Source organism: Carcharodon carcharias, chromosome 3, assembly GCF_017639515.1.
Source record: "Carcharodon carcharias isolate sCarCar2 chromosome 3, sCarCar2.pri, whole genome shotgun sequence".
NCBI lineage: Eukaryota > Metazoa > Chordata > Chondrichthyes > Lamniformes > Lamnidae > Carcharodon > Carcharodon carcharias.
The window spans coordinates 225,554,072-225,574,468 of record NC_054469.1 but is presented as its reverse complement, the minus strand read 5'-3'; the positions used below and the strand labels follow the sequence as shown (position 1 = coordinate 225,574,468).

General features: G+C 42.6%; 1 protein-coding gene across 1 annotated transcript in view; it reads left to right on the top strand.

The window, feature by feature from the left end:
• The first annotated feature begins 809 nt into the window (after positions 1-809).
• The window catches only part of cpne4b (copine IVb), a 335,964-nt gene continuing 316,376 nt past the window's right edge, over positions 810-20,397 (top strand). The window contains exon 1 of the mRNA XM_041184286.1: positions 810-992. Within this exon, the coding sequence (XP_041040220.1) occupies positions 813-992 (180 nt within the window). The 5' untranslated portion in view covers positions 810-812. The remainder of the gene's footprint in view (positions 993-20,397) is intronic.

Here is a 20,397-nt window from a genome sequence, read left to right as displayed (position 1 = left end):
TGGTGTTGAGCTTCTTGAGTGTTGTGGGAGCTGCACTCATCCAGGCAAGTGGAGAGTATTCAATCACACGCCTGGCTTGTGCCTTGTAGATGGTGGACAGGCTTTGGGGAATTTGATTTTTTTGTTTTGCCCTGTGTTCTCAGTCACATAGAGAAAGGCTAAAGCTCTAAATTTGAGCTCCCTCAAAACTCTGCTGCCCATATCCTAACCATCCCATTTAGCCATCTGAGCTTGCTGACTTATGTTGGCTCCGGGTTAAACAAAGCCTCAATTTTTAAGACTCTCATCTTTGTTTTCTAATCCCTTCTTGGCCTCGCCCTTCCCTAGCTCTGTAATCCTCTCCAGCCCTACAACCCTCCGAGGTCCCTCCTCCAATTCTTGCCTCCTGTGCATCCCTGATTTTAATTCCTCCGCTATTGGTAGCCAATCCTTTAGGTGCCTGGGCCCTAAGCTCTGGATTTTGCTCCATAAACCTGTCCACCTCTCTATCCGCCCTGTAAGTCTAAGCTTTTAGTCGATGCTCCTAAAATCAACTTGTGTGGCTCTGTGTCAAATTTTGCTTGATAAATCTCTTGCAAAACGCCTTGGGATGTTTCACTATGTTAAAGATGCTATATAAATACAAGTTGTTACTGTTATTGTTGTGAAAACTACCACTTCCCTTTGCCTTTGAGCACAGTGCTCAATCTGGGGCTGGGTTTACATTTTCCAAATGAGCAGTTAATTCGTTAATGTTGTTTACTGAAGCTATAAATCTCCTGTCCAAAGCAAGAGGAGTAAGAAGTAATCTCCTTTATTTCTCCGCAGGTGCTATGAAGAAGATGAGCAACATCTACGAGTCGGCTGCAAATACGCTGGGGCTGTTCTCCAGCCCCTGCCTGACTAAGGTGGAACTGCGAGTATCGTGCAAAGGGATATCGGACCGAGATGCACTCTCCAAACCAGACCCCTGCGTCATCCTCAAAATGCAGTCACATGGGCAATGGCTCGAGGTATAGTCATAGAACCACCCACTTTGTTCCTGAGCATTCTGTTCTACTTATTCAGCGCAGGTTCGGCTGAGCTTTGCCTTTACCTGCGCTTTATTGAAATGATGCTGTGTAAAATACCAAGTCTCTGCGGACAGGGAACGAGTCCAAATCATCGTTTGAGGAGGGTTCAAAAAAAAATCTTTCCTTTTTTGATCAGTTTTAAGACACAGCAAACAAGAAAAGTTGTTCTTAATTCTAGTCTTGCTGTTTTTCTTTTTCAACATTCCCCAATAAGACAACTACATAGACATGTTTTAGGAACAGGAGGAGGCCCTTTGACCTGTTCTGCCATTCAGTGACATCAGGGCTGATCTGGGGCGTGATTTCACATACCCGCCTTTGGCCCATATTCCTTAATACTGTTGGCTAACAGAAATCTATCAATCTCAGTTTTAAAATTTGGAATTGTTATAGCGTCGTTTATTTTAAATTTGAAATTTAGATTTTTAGGATCGTTTGTGTTATTTGTGGAAGAAGGTTCTAAACTTCTCCTGCCCTTTTAAGTCAAGAAGTGTTTTCTAATTTCAATCCTAAAAAAGGCTGGCTCCACTTTTTAGATTATATCCCCTAGTCCTAGACTCCCCACCCAGCAAAAATAGTTTTTCTCTATCTGTTCCCCCTATTATCTTGTAAACTTCTGTCAAATCACCCCTTAACTTTCTAAATTCCAGGGAATACAACCATAGTTTGTTTAATCCCTTCTCATTGCTTAACTCTTGGAGTCCAGATACCATTCTTATGAATCTACACTTCACCCCCCTCCAGGGCCCATGTATCCTTCCTAAGGCATGGTGCCCAGAACAGCTCATAACTCTCCAGATGTGGTCTAACCAGGGCTTTTATTGCTGAAGCATGTCTCCAACCCCTTGTATTCTGGTCCCCTAGATATCAATACCAGCATTCTATTTGTCGTCTTGATTATTTAATGTACTTGTTCATGACATTTTAACGATCTATGCACCAGGACTCCTAAGTCTCGCTGGAGAGATGGTGGCATAGTGATAATGTCACTGGACTAATAATCCAGAGGCCCAAGCCAATATTTTGGGGGAGAAGAGTTCAAACCCCATCACAGCGGCTGGTGGAATTTAAATTCAAGTAGTAGTCTGGAAATGAAAAGCTAAACTGAGTAATGGTGACCATAAAGGCATTGTCAAAAAAACCCATCTGGTTCACTAATGTCCCTTTAGGGAAAGGAAATCTGCCGTCCTTATCTGGTCTGGACTACATGTGACTACAGACCCACAGCGATGTGGTTGACTCTAACTACCCTCTGAAATGACCTAGCAAACCACCCAGCCCAAGGGTGATTAAGGATGGGCAACAAATGCTGGTCTTGCAAGCGACAGCCACATCCCATGAAAGAGTATTGAAAACAAGCCTCCACTGTTTCTCACTTTTCACTAGTTTTGTTGCATATTTTAAGTTTGGGATTTTTGTCACAGCTTGAATAGCGCATTTTTCCAATATGTGTTTTATACTAAGATTCCGAGTCAAACATCCTGTGTGTGCAACATAGTGCGTTTTTTTTCTTTTTATCGTGAGGTTAGCTTTCCTTGTGTTTTCTTCGCATACTGTTCACAACCAAGTGACCTGGTGAAGTATAAGTTTTTTGCTCTGCCCATCCCTGGTGTCCACTAGGAGGCAGTGACTTCTTGGGCCTTTTTATTCTGAGCCAATGAATTTGCTCCAATACTGCCGCAGGATTGAGAATGGATGCTCAGTGCATAGGCAGGCCCACAGTCCAGTGATGCGTGACTGTCTGTGCCAAGATCCAAATTCACTGCTCATTCTTCCAGCTGTTTCACTCCACACTGCTTCCTGCAGGCGGTGGATTATCAATATCCAGGCCACCCCCCCCACCACCAAACCATCCTGGCCAATAAGTGCTGCACAGTGGTTTGATTTTGGGGGTTACAGCAGGGCTCCTAAACGTTAGACTCTCTCCAAAGCAAAACAAAACCCTAATATTTTTATGAAAAAACGGTTTCTCACAAAGATGCACATTTGAACAAACAGCAGAGCCCTGTGCGATACTAAGTCTTTTACAACTAGTAGATGTGAACATACTGTTTCCTTGTATGTTATGGGTTGTATGAATGCTCTATCACAAACAACCGTGTTGTTGTAGAACCATAAAAACATAGAAAATAAGAGCAGGAATATGGCCATTCAGCCCTTCGAGCCTGCTCTGCCATTCATTATGATCATGGCTGATCATCCAACTCAATAGCCTGCTCCTGCTTTCTTCCCATATCCTTTGATCCCTTTCGCCCCAAGAGCTATATCTAACTCCTTCTTATTTGTTGCATAGATATGCAATAATCTAACCTTGACTGTCATTGTATAAATGGGCATCTATTCTGCCAGAAATCTTATGAATTTGCTCCAATAGACCTCATTGGAACAAGACAAATGTTCAACGTTGCAATGTGCAACTGAGCTGCCTGCTTTCAAAAAAAAATTGTTCCATGAACTTGTGCTCTCATTATGAACATGATTTGTAGTGAACAAATGCAGGAAAACCATTTATTGTTTGGTGCCTCTAAGGTCCATTAGAGTTAAATTCAAGACTGCATATGTTGCTGGCATATCAAATAAAATTTTATGTTTTCAATGCAAGAGTGAGTCAGTTTTGCCAACATAATCCAAGTTTTGTGGAATATTCGTAAGGCATTTATTTGCATTCGTGTATGTACACGTTTGCGTAATGTGAATTTTTATGCATCAGGTTTATGTTCAGAGATATGTATTGCCTTCTGACACATTCACAGTGAGAATGTATTTGATGAATCTTCATACAGTTCCCATGTTTTAAGGAGAATTGTAGAATTCAGCTAGAATGCTCTGGGCACAAAGGAACAAAGCAAAAGCAGTTAATTCTAATTGTTTCGGGCAATAGTATCTCATACAGTTTGATCAGTAGAGAAAATAAAGATGTTCAGTTCTCAGATATTGGTGACAGTTAAGACTGAGCTTTTGAATCTTGAATGGCTTGCATATATTATCAAGATGAAATACTTATGGAGTTGACTATTTCTTAAGCCTCAGAATCTATCAAATAAAAATGTAATTAATTGTTAATAGTTCCCTCCTCCAAATTTGGATGCGACCTTGATATTCCAGTCCAATCATTATCAGAGGCTTTGCCTTCTGTGTCCGTGCTGCAGTTTAACTGAGGCCATATTGCTGGTACCAGCAGAGTGCATGGAAACACCACGGGCAGGAAGATTTTTCTTCATGGCAGTAGTGATGGGCAAATGTAAATGGGCACCATGAGTGGCACTGTCTGCTGTTTATTTTGAATGTTCACTGAAATTGGGGAAGGTCCACTATCAGAAATACATTTTAAACAGTGTTGCATTTGCAGTGTGAGTGGCCATTTCTCTGTTGCCTTTGATGCTGTGGAGGGCGTTCTGCAGTGAAATATTAAGCAGATTCTTCAGCTCCAGCTCTGCTGACTCTTCAGCTTTGTTTACGTTACAGCAACGTCTCAACAGTGATACTTCTGTAATGCCATGGATGGTTAGTGGTTTTGATCTGTCACTTGCGCTGGGGCAATGCACTGAGCAGAAACTGAATACTGAGTAATGCATAGGAAGATATGGAAGTTACAATGCTGAAACTTGTTATTTTGCCCATTCAAGCCCTTGCTGGTGTTTGACCCTCACATGAACAAACATTCCTAATCGCATTTATCCTTCCCATTCCCATACCCCGTCAACCCTTTTTCCTTCATCCATCTATCCAGCCTAACCTTGAAGATTAATATAGCTTCTGCCTCATCCACCAGCCATGGGAGTGAATTCCACAGCCTCACAATTCTGTGTGAAGTGCTTTCTCCAGCCCTCTTATGAATATCTGACTTTTTATCTTGTCTGTCATCCTCGACACTAGTACAGTTGTGAGATTTATAATATTATGTTTAAAAGATTGTATCTTTTGTTTTATAAGATTATTATATCTTGAAAGTGTAGTTTTAAGTGTAAGGTAGATGAAAGGGGTCACGTGATCTGTTCTGGAGTCTGCCTGACAGTAAGCCTGGGTGGATTAACTGTTAGAGATCTGAGGAAGACTCTGATTGTTGTATTTAGGGGGAGGTGTAAGGTATTTACACTTGGGGACAAATACAGCAATTTCTAAGTTTATAATGAATGGACCCTGAGCCTCCCAAAGTCTCGGAAAGGTTATAGTTATTAAGTTACAAACAGTGGTGCTGTAAACTATCCCTTTACTTCTAAGATGGAAGACAGTTGGGATAAAAGATAACTGATCAGCATTTCTACTTATATACAACATTAATATGTTTCCCATTGCCATGAGAAAGAGGGTAGAGGAAGCCATTCTGAGATCAGGATACAGGCTTCCCTCTAAACCCAGGAATATCACAGACAGACAGATGTTGCAGTTGGGTCTTGTGTGGTCTGCAGCCATCTGATAGGAGAAAGAGCAAATGATAGGAGCAGCCAGGTCTGCACATTAAGCAGAGAAAATGCTGATTATATCATTCACCATGTAGAACACGGGTAAGAGCTTGTGCTCAGATTGAAGACTGAATTTGTGAGGAGTTAAGGAAGGCTGGAAGTTTTGCCTGGCTTGGAGCTAGAGGAATAAGTCTACAATGTAACCCTGATAGTGAGAAATAGTTCTGGGATTAGAAATTACTTGGATGGAGAAGTTAAAAGAGAGCAATCCATTGGAAGCAGGGAGTAGCTATGAACGGTTTGCTTTATGATCTGTAACTCCATGGAGAGTGCAGTGTGTGACAATGAAAAGGAGCCGTTTATTTCTATCATTTAAAATATACATTGCTTACAAAAGAAAATAATGTTGACTTGACAGTGGTTTTTAATCATTTGATACAGTAAAAGTTGTCGTTTGGTAGTACAGAACTTGAGCATTGCTGGAAAAAGAGAATTTTTTTGTTGAAGCTTTTCATCTTGTACTCATCAGGACAATTCGCAAGAATACCAAGTGTAAAGGGAACAACAGTTTATACTATGAGAAGAGAGTGCTGATTGGGTGGCAAGTGGACTCTGGTTGGTAGATACATTGGCATGGAGAATGCACCAATCCAATATTAGATGTGATTCAGCAAATGGACAACCTTTACTAAATAATCCTCAGCGTGCTAAGGATTATGTTGATAACTAATATAGAATTGCCAGTTGGGCTTGTAGTGTGGCACATTTGCATGTACTAGAAGCTACATATATTAATACATAGGATCCTGTTCTTTGCAGACAGAAAGTACATGTACACACACTGTGCTTGCTTCAGTTAAACAGAATAAGTGACAGCCATTCACTGGTTCATTCCTCAGGGCAATGCCTTGATCAATCAGAGTTAAGCTGCCTGGTTTAAACATCAAACAATGCTTGGCAGTTAACTGTCAGTCACCATCAACTGGTGCATCCCCCATGGCAATGCCTGTACCGGAGTCTACTTGCCAACCAGTTAGCACTCTCTTCTTGTATAAATTGTCTGTCCCTTTACATTTGGCATTCTTGTAAATTGTCCTGATGAATGCAAGACAAAAAACTTTGACGAAACAAATCTCTTTTTTCAGCAATACACAGTAAAAGTTTTAAAACGTGAAGTCTTGATATTAACTGGAAGAGGAATCAAATTTCCCTTTTAAAAGTTATTGGACTCTATAGAGATTGAAACAACACCTTGAACTTATGGTTCTTTCCTCTCTTGCCTCCCTAAAAAGAGTGTTTCTCCATTTCCATCATGAGGCATTTGATGAGTCCAAGCCATTATTCAGAGTGGAATATATGCACTGGCTCACTGGTGAATGTTAAATGATGAAAATCAGACCAGATGTTTCCTGAATGGAAGCAGCCATTTAATGTGGTCACTGCCTGAAGGAGTTTAGACAGAAACTCATAAGTTCTGCAGTGCACTACTGTGTTAAATGAAAGCATAGTTTAATTTCTGAGGAACTCACTTGCGAACCACAGAATCTTTAGCTGATGCAAAAAGCATATTTGGATTCTTAGGGATGCTTATCCATTCCTGGACTCTTGACTGTAAATTGAAGGTTCACAGTGATGTGGGATCCCTTTGCATTGTCTAATGGAAAAATGTGTTTTGCAAAATGAATGTATTTTGCCCCATTGCACAACTAATTTGTTCCGCTCCCCTCCACTCCACCCCATCCCCTCCCCCCAACAAAAAAACTTCTGTCTTTGTGACGGATATATCATTGATTCCACAATTAGGTGCCCACGGTCTGAAAAGGTCTTGATTATTTCAGTTCCACTTCTCTAAGATGCATCCATAGCGCTAAAAAATGCTTAAAATGTTAAATACAATGAGGTAATTTATTTCAATTTCTCTCCTTTTATTTGAATCCATGAGGTGGAAGCGGCTGAGTTGTTTGCAAGACCATTTCCTTAATACAGTTTGTCTTGCATTCTGGAGCAGTTATAGCCAACAGCCCTATTATTTTCGTATGGTAGGAAATGCTTATCATGGGATGTCTAGTTTGCCCATTCAATAGCTTCCTGAGATGCCAAGTGGTGAAATGAGGCACTCCCCATGATGGATCTTATTGGGCAGGTTGATGTGTATGTGTTCCATGATCTGGGACTCATGACCACAACCAAGTCGTCCCTTGTCTTCCACTTATGGAGCAGGTGGCCATATTGTCTGTTCCCTGTGCAGATTCAGTGAGCGCTGTCCACTGTAGCTAAGGGAGACCGAGGTCTAGGACCTCTGCTGTTGGGTCAGTGTTGAGGTTTTTTTTATGCTACGTGCATACCATGATGTTGTCCATCCAGATAGTGCCTTGATATCACTAAATTTATTCATTTAATGAATTGAACTTAAATCCCCCAACTGCTGTGGTGAGATTTGAGCTCATGTCTCCAGATAATTAGTACAAACCTCTGATTTACTAATTCGGTACCATAACCACCACTGCTGCACAAGTGTTAGCTGCCAGTTCCCAGAATGGCTGGTGTGATTTTAATTGCTTTTTTATTGGGTTTTTTGAGTCTTCCTGAAGGTGAAGGTCGTGCTCATTACTTTTCCTATCTCATGGAGCATGGTAGCATCACTGCAAATGGCAGGCGTTAACAATGTGGGATAGCATGGGGGACCACTCAGCGGGAGTGGATTTAAGCATCTCTGAAACTCACGGTGATGTTTAGCTGCACATCCAACAAACTGATGTAAATTAATATAAAAACAGAAAGTGCTGGAAAAACTCAGCAGGTCTGGCAGCATCTGTGGAGAGAGAGAGAGAGAGAGAGACACAGTTAACGTTTCCAGTCCGTATGAATTCTGCAGAGCGCAAATTGATATTTATTTCCTGATCTCAAGCCATGTCGACCTTTATACTAATGTGAGGAGAGAGCAGAAATTGACTCCTCATTTTATTTTTTTGTACTTCCTTAGTTCTCATTATCCATCAATCCCTAACCAAGGGTAGGGTAGCATAGCGGCTATGCTACTGGACTAGTACTTGTACTAATGACCTGGAGTCGTGAGTTCAAATCTTACCATGGCAGCTGGGGAATTTAATTCAATTAAATAAATCTGAAATTTTTTTAAAAAAAAGCTCGCCTTAGTCATGGTTGCCATGAAACTGTCGATTGTTGTAAAAACCCATCTAGTTCATTAATGCCCATTAGAGGGGAAAATCTGTTATCCTTGCCCAGTCTGACCTATGTGACTCCAGACCCTCAATCGTGAGGTCGACTTTTTTGCTGCCCCCAAAAGGTGGTGGAGTTGTATATGGATGGGCAATAAAGACTTGGCTTGCCAGCGATGCCCACACCCCATGAATGAATACATATATTAAAAAAAAACAGCCTTTTTTTTGGCTCATCAACACCACTGCATTAAAAAAAAATGGAATCTCCTTGTCTCATCTTTTTTTAATTAACTGCAAATTTAACTAATGATTACCGTAGAAAGTATTCACTCTACAAAGGAGGGCTGAACTGTTTTATCCACTCTCCCTCTAGCAAGACAATAAATGAAGAGCGATGTGTCACTTCAAAGGCGCCTTTTATTTTGCTTTCAAATGGCAAAACATCCTTAGTCAGACACATGACTGTCAATTGGAGCTGTCTTCGTGGATAGTAATGGGATTTTTTTTTTAAAGTTACACATTATAATTTCATGATGGTGGCACTTACCTCCCTGGTGGAGAGTCTTGAGATTCCTTTGCTGCACTCAGCAGCTGCAATGTTTTATCAATTTTTAAATAAACTGTTGCTTAACATTTCTTTCTGATTAATAAATGATGTGCTTGAGAAGTGTTTCTAAGTTTATTCTCCCTCTATTTTGCTTGTAATGCTTACCGATGAGAGTTATCATGGAAGTATCTTCCAGGTATACATGTTGAGACTCTCCAGCCCTGGGGAAGCAGTGCTCCTGATTGGTTGGAAATGGGACAATTTTTTAATACTGTCTTTTTTTCCAAGACATGTAAATGGCGTGTAATGGTTTGTTTAAGAACATGCTGTAGGAATATAACCAATGGAAAATTAAGCGTTCAGGTAGGATTGAAAATTGGCTTGGGTATAGGAAGCTTAGATGGTTCATGGAGAATATTAGATAGTGAGGGAGAGTCGTGATTAGCACAGTTCCACGGGATCCTGTTCCAGGTATTCCAGTGTCCTGCTGATATGAATATTACACTGATCCATGTGGTCAAGTGACAAAACATGAATACGTTGGTTGGTATTTCTGGCATAAGTCTAGGTGGGGTAGAGCAGCCTTGTTCTTCCTAAGATCAATTAAGGATGACCTGCTTTCACTCCAGTCCAATGGGCTCTGAGGTGTCTGTTAAGTTCCATGCGCAATCTATAGACAGCCATATGTGGGGCAGGTGGTGCTTGCAAGGTTGGGTATATGGGTTGTTTGGGGGTTTGCACGCACCCTCTGATGACTCGACTTCTGCATGCTCCCAATGAAGACTCTTGATGTGCTTGGTCCCCTCCTGTTCAAACCTTCTTCATTTTGATTGGCCACAAGCCAGGGTCTCCAACGAGTCGGCAGGTAGGTTTGACCTCTTCAGGGATGCGATTCTGCTGCCCTCCTGGGAGTCTCCTGGGAGTGACCGAGCTCCGAGTAGAGCAGTTGCTTTGTGAGTCTGGTGTGAGGCATATAGACAACATGCCGTGTCCAGGGGAGCTGGTTTTGTGTGAAAGCGCCTCGATGCTGGGGAAGTTGGCTTGGGAGCGGACGCTGCTGTGGGACTGCTTTTCTAGCCACCGGATTTGGAGGTTCTTGTGAAGGTAGTGCTGGTGACACTTCTCCATTGCTTAGAGGTGCCTGCTGTAGGTTATCAAAGTCTCTGAAGCACATAGGAGCTCGGGGATCACTGCTGCCCGGTAAACCATGACCTAAATCTCCGGTTCAGATCCTGGTCCTCAAATACTCTTTTCCTCAGTCAGTTGAAGACTGAGCTGGGACATTGGAGGCGATGATGATGAATTCTGTCATCAATGTCTGCCTTCGTCAAGAGCAGGGCTTCCAAGATACGGAAAATGGTCCACATTTTCTAGGATCTTGCCGTTGATCTTAATCGACAGGGGGAGGTATTGAGCTGCAGGAATGGGGTGGAAGAGGAGATTAGTTTTCTGGCTGTTCAGTGAAAAGGCCCATTTTCTCATATACTTTAGAGAGAGAGTGGACAATGGCCTGGAGCTCAAATTCTTGAGTGAGCGCACACACAAGTGTCAACAGCGTATTGAAGCTCAATGACTCAAGTTGGAGTGGTTTTCGTTTTGGATTGAAGGTGGCGTAGATTCAACAGTTTCCCATCTGTTTTGTAGATTATCTCCACGCCTGTGGGGAATTTTCTGGAGGTGAGGTGCTGTATTGCAGCGAGGAAAATGGAGAAGAGAGTTGGTGCGATGACACAACCTTGTTTGACCCCAGTCTTCACTGAGATAGAGAGGAACAAAGGGCTCTCGAAGCACAAATACATCAATCACTAAAAGTTGCATTTGTCAGCAAGGCCATTTTTAAAAAAAAAGCAAACCGAGCACTCCAGGTTTTTTTTGAGGGATAGAGTTGAAAAGGAGGCAAGTTACGCTAAATCTGTATCAAACTTTGGCTAGACCACATTTAGAGTACTGCATGCAGTTCTTGTCATATTATGTAAAGGATATAGAGGCACAGGAGAGTGCAGAGAAGGTTGATAATAGGAATGTGTGGGTTAACAAAAAGGATCGACAGACTGGTCTCCTTTCTCTTGGAAAACAGAAGGCTTAGGGGTGACCAAATAGAAGCCTTTAAAATCAGGAAGAGTTTTGACAGCGTGGAGAGAGAAACTAGGGGAAGCTAAATAAGCCTATGAGGGAGAAGGGAATAGAGGATTACAATGGTAGATTTAGATGAGGAATGATGGGAGGTTTGAGTGGAACATAAACACTGGCATGGACTGGATGGGCTGAATGGCCTGTTGCTGTGTTGTATGCAGTCCAGTTAACCAGAAGGCCTAAGCAGTGGCAAACAGATTCCCATGTCCTCTAGCACTGCAACTGACAACCCGAGTCAAGTAACCAGCCCATGCCCTTGATCCCCCTCAGCACTTTAAATAAACAGGAAAATGGCGCTGATTAGCCTTGCCTCCAATGACAACAGGTTTAATTTTGTCAGCCTTACCTCACAGCTTAGATCCTCTATCAGGGTAGACCGGATGCCCAACATTAAACACATTAATGGGCATGATCTTAACTCCTGAGTAACTGGGTTTTGAATGAATTACAAATCAGGCCCATTATTCCAAATATTTCTACAAATGACTCAATTAAACTGGATAAACAAGGATTCGAAATAATGCATCAACCAATGCGTGGCAAATAATGCACAAAGTTATCGTTCAAGCAAATATTAAGGTAAACTAATCGTAAAGAACCGTCTCTCTAAACCTCTCTACCTTTCTCTCCTGCTTTTAAGAAGCTCATTAAAAACCTACCTCTTTGACCAAGCTTTTGGTCATCTGTTGTGCAGTTCCGTGTGAAATTTCATTTGGTAACACTCCTGTGGAGTGTCTTGGAATGTTTAAAGGTGCTAAATAAATGCAAGTTGTTGTCGTAATGCCTTGAAACTATTAAAAAAACAGTGTAGCAGTTCTTGCCTATAATGGCAAGTAGTTCACCTACCATGCAGCAGGATTGCTGAGCTTTGAAATGAAAGGATTAAAATCAGAGAACCTGGGGAATTGTGAAATTTGAACGCAAGTGGAACAATTGGAAGAGACGCTGGAAGCAGGGGGATAAAGGGTAAGGATAATGCGAGGAGTGAAAGGAGTAACATAGGAAAAGAGAAGCACAGAAAGTATGAAGTGGCAAAAATGATTAATGAGAAGCGCACAATTTCCAGAGGTAAGCACCTTTATGCAAGGTATCCGTTTAATGGGTTTTGTGATAAATTCATGCTGTCTAGGCGTGGGTTGTACTATATTCTGGTCTTAATCAGGTCTGTGTATTACATTACTTCAGATCCCATTAGCTCTTGTGTATTTTTCTACAATGAAGATTATGCCACCTAGGAATGATAAAAGGCTAACAGAACAATTCATGAAATAAGTGATTTATACTATTTATCCTTCAATTATTCTGGGTTATCCATTTAAATAGTCTTATTTTTATTTAGTGAGAAGTTTTTCTTTTAATTTCTGTGTGATGCAGCAGTTCTCATTGGTGCTTTTGTTACACAAGAACAGCAGTAGGACTCTTGAGCCTGTTCCGCTGTTCCTTTAGATCATGACTGATTTGTCCCTTAATTCCATTTATCCACCTTTGTTCCATATGCCTTACCACATTTCGCTTACAGATATCCATTACAAATTCTGCTACTTTGGACCTATGGCGATGGGCAACCTATGTCCCCGTTACCCTTGTCCTTCTCGGTGGTAGAGGTCGTGGATTTGGGAGGTGCTGTCAAAGAAGTCTTGGACTTGCTGCAGTGCATCTTGTAAATGGTACACACAGCTGCTACTGTGCACCAGTGGTGGAAGAAGTGAAAGTTTTAGGTGGTGGGTGGTGTTCTGATCAAGCAGGCTGTTTTGTCCCGGATGGTATTGAGTTTTTAAGTGTCCTTGGAGCCGTACTCATCTAGGCAAGTGGAGAGTATTCCATATTACTCCTGACTTGTGCCTCCTAGATGGTGGACAGGCTTTGGGAGTCAGACGGTGAGTAACCCACTGCAGGATTCCCAGCCTCTGACCCGCTCTTGCCCAGTTAAGTTTCTGGTCAATGGTAACCCAAGGGTGTTGGCAGAGGGGGATTCAGCGATAATTATGCCATTGAAGTGAAGGGGAGATGGTTAGATTCACTCTGGTTGGAGATGGCCATTGCCTGGCAGTTGTGGGGCATGAACGTTTTATCAGCCCAAATCTGAATGTTATCCAGGGCACGGATTCCTTCAGTATCTGAAGAAATGCGAATAGGATTGAACGCTGTGCAACCATTAGCAAATATCTCCCACTTCTGACCTTAAGTTGGAGGGAAGGTCATTGATGAAGCAGCTGAAGATGGTTGAGACTATAGGACCAAGGATGGTTATCCCTGAGGAACTCATGGAGCTGAAATGATTGGCCTCCAACAACCAGAACCATCTTCCTTTGCGCCAGGCAAGACTCTAGCCAGGCACCAGTATCACTAGGGACAGTCACTGCGTTTCTGTTTCTTCCCCCTTCCTTTTGTTTTTTCCAATAATTTATATAGATTTTTCTTTTCCCACCTATTTCCATTATTTTTAAATCTATATCTTTTAAGCCTTGCTAGTCTTTCCAGCCCACTCCCACTAGAGCTGTACCTTGTGTGTCCTGCCATCTATTCTTAATTAGCACATTCATTTAGATAATATCACCAACTTCAACACCTCTTTGTTCTTCTGTCTGTGACATCTTTTGATTATCTGCTCTTATCACTGCTTGCTTGTCCCTACAACCACACCCCCCCCCACTTCTCTCTCTCTCTCTCTCTCTCTCTCTCTCTCTCTCTCTCCCCTCCACCCCACCCACCTTAAACCAGCTTATATTTCACCCCTCTCCTAATATTCACTCAGTTCTGTTGAAGGGTCATGAGGACTCAAAACGTCAACCCTTTTCTTCTCCGCCGATGCTGCCAGACCTGCTGAGTTTTTCCAGGTAATTCTGTTTTTGTTACCAGTTTCACTAGGTCTCCTCAGTGCTGCATTCGGTGAAATGCTGGTTTGATGTCAAAGGTAGTTGCCCTCACCTCAGAAATTCAGCCTCTTTGTCTATGCTTGGAACAAGCTAGAAGGAGGTCAGGAACTAAATGATCCTGATGGAACCTAAACTGAGCATCAGTGAGCAGGTTGTTGCCGAGTAAGTGTCACTTGATAGCACAGTCGACAAAACCTTCCTTTACTTTGCCGATGATTGAGATGGACTGATGAGGCAATAGTTGGCTGGATTGCACTTGTCCTGCTTTTTGTGCACAGGACATATACAAAAAAAAAATAATTGGCATTTTTTAAATCCAGCGAGAAAGTTAACACTGATGAAAAGTGTGAAGTTTTCATGATGACAGTATCATGCATGTGTGACATGAGGGTTGGATTTATCTCTATGCATTAACACTCATAAACAATAGATACAAATCTTGTTGAGCATCTTGGATGCAGTTGGCATTTCTTTCATTAGGGACAAGAGAATAATAAATCTGAGCAGGAGTAATCATACAGTGCATCGAGCCTGCTTCACCATTCAGTATGATCATAGCTGATCTTTGGTTAATTCTACTTTCCTGCCCATTCTCAATCTTCCTTGATTCCCGAGAGATCAAAAACCTGTCTGTCTCATCCTTAAATATAGTCAGTGATGGAAAATCAACCCGCTAGGGTAGAGAATTCCAAAGAAGGATCCAACCTTTGCTGTAGTCCCTCCAATGCCAGTATATCCTGATTTAAATATGGAGACCAAAATTGCCTTTACATTCTTGTTACTTCAACCCTTGTTCTGTTCTGTACTCGCATGCGCTGGCTCCAATCTGTTACAGTACAGTACCTAAAATACTTCCAGGAAATCATAACCCAAAACAATTTAATGAAATGGTGCATTGGTTTATATTAGCATTTACTAACAAGCTACCAGCCACATTATGAGACTTGACATTGGTCACAATCAAGGGAACTGCAGGAAGTCTGGGTGAAAGTTCAATTTGAATCAGAATGAGCCAGACATTATGATCAAAATGGCTGCCATTTCAGTGATTGGCGACCACATCTTGCTCAAATAATTGGTGGGTGTTTTTTTTTTGTAGTCACACTAGTTATTTGTGATGAGATGCAATTTTTGTTGACATATTTGCTCCTGACATTGCCTGCAGCAGGGTTCCAAACAGCTGAGAAATTCCAGCGTGTAGTTGGTCTGATGCTAAAGTGACACAAGTTTTTAATCATCAAGATTCAGTGTGTGTTGCCTGTGTTACTATCTGAATATAATGTGCGTTATTCCTGATATCGGCAACATATTTTTGCATGTAACACTTAGCTGGGTTTCAGCCCTCTGCCACTTTCTTTTGATTTGGTTAAATAGAAGCACCTACATTCAGAGTTGTAACTTCCATGATCAGATTTACACTGGTTTCTAAGCCGAACTCCCTGACAAAAATTTATCCTGAAATTATCTCGTTGGCATGTTTTTTTTTAAAAAAAAAAGTAACAACGATCAAGAAATTTGGCCAACTCTTGAATGTTTTGTTGGTGAGGTGCTTTATATTCAGGTATGTTCTGCAAGAAGCCATAGAAATGTGCTGTTGGGTGTAATACACATTATGGGTTACCTGACACCTGGAAAAGAGCTAAAGATTTCTGAAAAAAAGAGACATGCTGTTGAAGCTTTTCACTCTGCACTCATCAGGACAGAAGCAGGAATACCAAATTTCAAAGGGACCAGCAATTTATACTAAGCCACAACTAAATCTGCATGATGCCATATGCCCCAATGACTGGTGAATCATACCAAACAGCACACTCCTTCGGCTGTTCGCAATAGGCAGAGTACTGACTGTACCCAATCAGCCCATGCTTGCAAAACTTAGAACCAACAATTCTTGATAAGCAATGGGGTGAAAGGGGAATGTGGGGTTGAGGTTACACTCAGATCAGCCATGATCTTAAAGTGTTTCTCACGTGTCAGTGCAGACTTGATGGGCTGAAGGGTCTCTTCTGCACTGTGTGATTCTGTGATTCTGCAATTGAAGCACACTTACTGAACAATCCCAAGTGTTCTAATAACCAGTATCAGTCGGGCTCACCATGTGGTTCACTTACGCTTGCTAGAAGCTACATATATTCATATCCAGGGCCCTGTCCTGTGCAAACAAAAGGAACATGTTCAGACATGGACAAAGCTTGGGGACAACTGTTCCCTAGTGCATTTCCCATGGCTGTGCCTCGACTAATAATCAACTTGCCAACCTTTTTCTCATGCAGTGTAAATTGTTGCCTCCTTTGATATTTGATATTCTTGTGTCTGCCCTGATGAGTGCAAGACTTCAACAGCAAGTCTCTTTTGTTCAGCAAAGCTAAATATTTAGAGATAGCAGCCGACCTATAGAGGAACAGTTACCCTGCATTTATAATGAAATGGCTCTCTGTAGCAGTGAGGTCTTGTGGCCTTTGGCTGCAGGTGAATGCGTTGCATGGTGTAATGACCTTGTCTTACAAAACTATCCCCTGACTTTCCACGAGTAATACTGCAAGTGTCTCTTCAGCGCTCCTGCAAAATCAACTTTGATGGTCCGGACTGCCAGGTTCTGTCTTCTCAACTCTCAAATGATCAATATTCCGGGGGAAGGAAGAAAATTCTCTGAAGCTCTCTTTGAAGCACAGCAGTACTGACATGAATGACTGGGATGAGTTTGCTATTAATCGTTCAAAATGGTGACAACTTGTCCATCAAGTGGTGTCACATGGTCTTAACGATGAGGCCGAGCAGCAGCAGAGAAGGAAAGAAAAGGAAGCAAATCCTGCACTCTGGATCTCACTACCTCAGGATGTCTTGCCCCATGTGCCCAATAATCTGGAGGTCGTGAATGGGCTTGTTCAGTCACATGAAGGCCCAAGGCAGAAACTCGCGGCCCTGAGTACACATCATATCCGGATCGAGGGAGAGCCACTGCACTATAACACCTCCTTCCGTGACTTGACAAGGATTACAGTTAAGGTGAGGAGTATCTCTCCCCAGAAGCTGGCTATTGGTGAGCTTAACTTTTGTGAGAGAAAGATTGTTTTGCCAGAGGGCGGGGTGCTGTCGTCATTGGCTGCAGAATGAGGAGAAAATTAGGGCTTGGGGAGTGCAGAGGGTATGGGATAGGCCTGATTTGCAGCAGGGTGACAAGAGAGGCATGGAGACTCGAAACAAGGAAGCTTGGGGCTCCCAGGGTGACTGTGACTTGGGCAGGGCTGAGTTCATGAAGAGCTGCAGGGAGATTCAGTTATCTGCATTGCACCACTGGCAATGAAGGTCATTTTACTGCCTTCAACCTTAATGCTGCAGGCATTTTGTTTGTTTGTTTTTTGGAAAACTTTTCCTGCTTTGTAAAAGGATGGCAGACCAAAGCTGTGCAAAAAGTGAACTATCTTTATTCAAATGTGCGGCAGTGATGATACACACATTTACTACAACAACCTCATTGCATTTATATAGTGCCTATTAGGTGGTAAAGTATCTCAGTGCACCTTAATGTATTTTGCTGTTGCGTTCGCCATTTCCTGGTTCCATGAACATGCTGCTAGCACATGTATAGATTATTATTTTCCACTCTCATTGAGCAAGTAGCACAAATGAGTGGCTGTTTTGCCAGTGGGTGAGCTGGAAGAGATGCATACGGTCCACTACACACACATCAGTTCTGGAGGTTTCCTTTGCAGAGGTCGTTGTGGATTCCTTACGTTAATAACAGGAATACATGTTGGCAAAGAGCTACCGCTGACAAAGTGCCTCTCTGCTACTGTCTGTGTGCCACTTATCCCATCTGCAAGACTTTGGAATGTGACCCCAATCTTTGCCTGTAACCATCCTCTGAGGCCTTTGGTCTTGACCCAAAGCCGCTAGGGGTTTCCTGAGAGGAGCTACTATTGCATCCATAGCTTGTATAAACAATAGCTTCGGTGTAGATATGCTTGGTGCTGCCATGTACTAGATGGATCCACATCCAATCATTACTGCAGGATCTCTGTTAAACTAGGGACATCATTTACCTTTTCATTCCAAATGTCAGAGGTAATAAATCTCTCACTGAAAGTGACAAGATTTAGGGGACTTGCATTTAGGGCTTTTCACAACCACCAGACATGCCAAAGTGCTTTACAGCCAGTGAAGCACTTTATGGGAAAAATTCCCCCCCCTCCATTGGTGGGGGGGTGGAGGGAGGGGGGAGGGTGGTGCAGAGGGTTGGGGGCGGTTCTCCAGGGGTAGGTGGGGGCGCGCACAAACCTGATCGGGGCCGCGCCGCCATTTTATGTGGGGTGGGCCAATTAAGGCCTGCCCAGCATGACGCACACCCAGAAGTGCTGAGCCCTCCCTGTGCGAGGTGGGGTGGGGGGGTGGGGGTGGGATGCCCTGAGCTCTCTCGTGCGTTTGCCTGAAAGAGTGCAGAAATCTCCCTGAGGCAACTCCGTGCCTCAGGGAGATTAGTTTAAGTTGTGGAAAGTTTAATAAAGGTGTAAAAAATATTTTAAGGACATGGCCCCTCATGTGAAACTGCCACATCAGCTGGGACATGTCCATTCATTTTATCAAAAATGTTTATTTATTCAACAAACCCCTTCATGAAACCCCATCCCGCCCGTGGGTGAGGTCTCATGAGAAATGTGAAGGCCGCCTGGGCTCTTCACCTGCCCCTCCCCCCCCACCGACCTTAAGGTTGGACGGGCAGCCCAGTTAATCACTTTAATTAGTTTTTAAATGGCCTTATTAGGCCTTTGACAGTTCGGCAGGTGCGCAGCAGTGTCGGCTGCATGCCCGCCAAACTGACAATCTAAGTGACTTGCGGTGACATCGGGACACACGCCTGATGTAACTGTGCGTCATTTTACCGCACATCATTTTATGCGTCGGTGAGCGGGCCTTGTCCCCGCTCGCCAACTGGAAAATTCAGCCCTATGAATTGCGGCCACTGTTTTAATGTAAGAAACGAGGCAGCTAATTTGCACACAGCGAACCCCCACAAACAGCAATGTGATAATGAGCAGATAATCTGCCCTTTTGTGGTGGTGATTGAAGGATAAATATTGGCCGGGAGACCAGGGAGAACTCCCCTGCTCTTCTTCAAACCAGGGATCTTTTGCATCCAACTGAGTAGGATGATGGGGTCCTCAGTTTAATGTTTAATTTGAAAGAAGCATCTCTGACAGTGCTGCACTCCCTCAGTACTGCACTGGAGTGTCAGTCTTAATTTTTATGCTCAAGCCCTGGAGTGGGACTTTAACCCAGAACTTTTTGACTCAGAGGTGAGAGTACTGCCTGAGCCGTGACTGACACTCGAGTAAACTAGTGAAATTAACTTTTGAACACAGGTAACAAACCATGTGGGTCAGACGATGTCTGTGGAAATGTGAATATTGCTAAGTGGTTATGTGTCATTGTCACTTGTAACTTTGGCGAGTAACCAAAGGAAGAATTTTAACTGCTTTTGGTTTAAGTTAGATTTTAACCCCTGGGCCTCAATAATATGCTGAAGGTTAAATACCTGCCCAGAATGGAATGGGCTGGAACATGGTTGCCAACCTGTGGAAAATCAAGCAGCTTGGGGCCAGCACTCTCGAATAACTTTGAAGACTATGGAGTTAATGTTTAGAGACCAATATGGCTCTTATATTGGACTTGAAACGTTAACTCTGTTTCTCTCTCTACAGAGATCTGTTGAGTTTTTCCAACATTTTCTGTTTTTATTGCAGATTTCCAGCATTAGCAGTATTTTGCTTTTATTTGAAGACAGTGGGTGTGTAGAGTGGGGGGTGTGATCTCCTGGTAGGGAAAGAGGTGAATCCAGGATAGGTAAGTCCTAAACATTCCTTATGTGCCTCACAGTAACATTCCTGCTACTCCTGGCCTTACAAAGGAGAGTTTAAAAAAAATACACTTCTTATCCCCTTCTGATTTCAATCCTCTTTTATCTTATGTTGGCCTGGGAGAGAGCTGCTTGGTTTTTCCTGCTGAAGTCAGAGTTAAAATAGTGACCAGGGCCTGATGGCGTAATTTCCAACCTTAACCTTTCAGCCTTCTTTAAGTTATGTACTTCCTTTTTCATTTCTGCCCAGGTCTTTCTAATGGTTGAGATAGGATTCACCATCCCCATATAGGCCAATGTTTGCCTTACCCGTTTGTACTTTATTGGTCATTTCTCCACCCCTCCCCCAA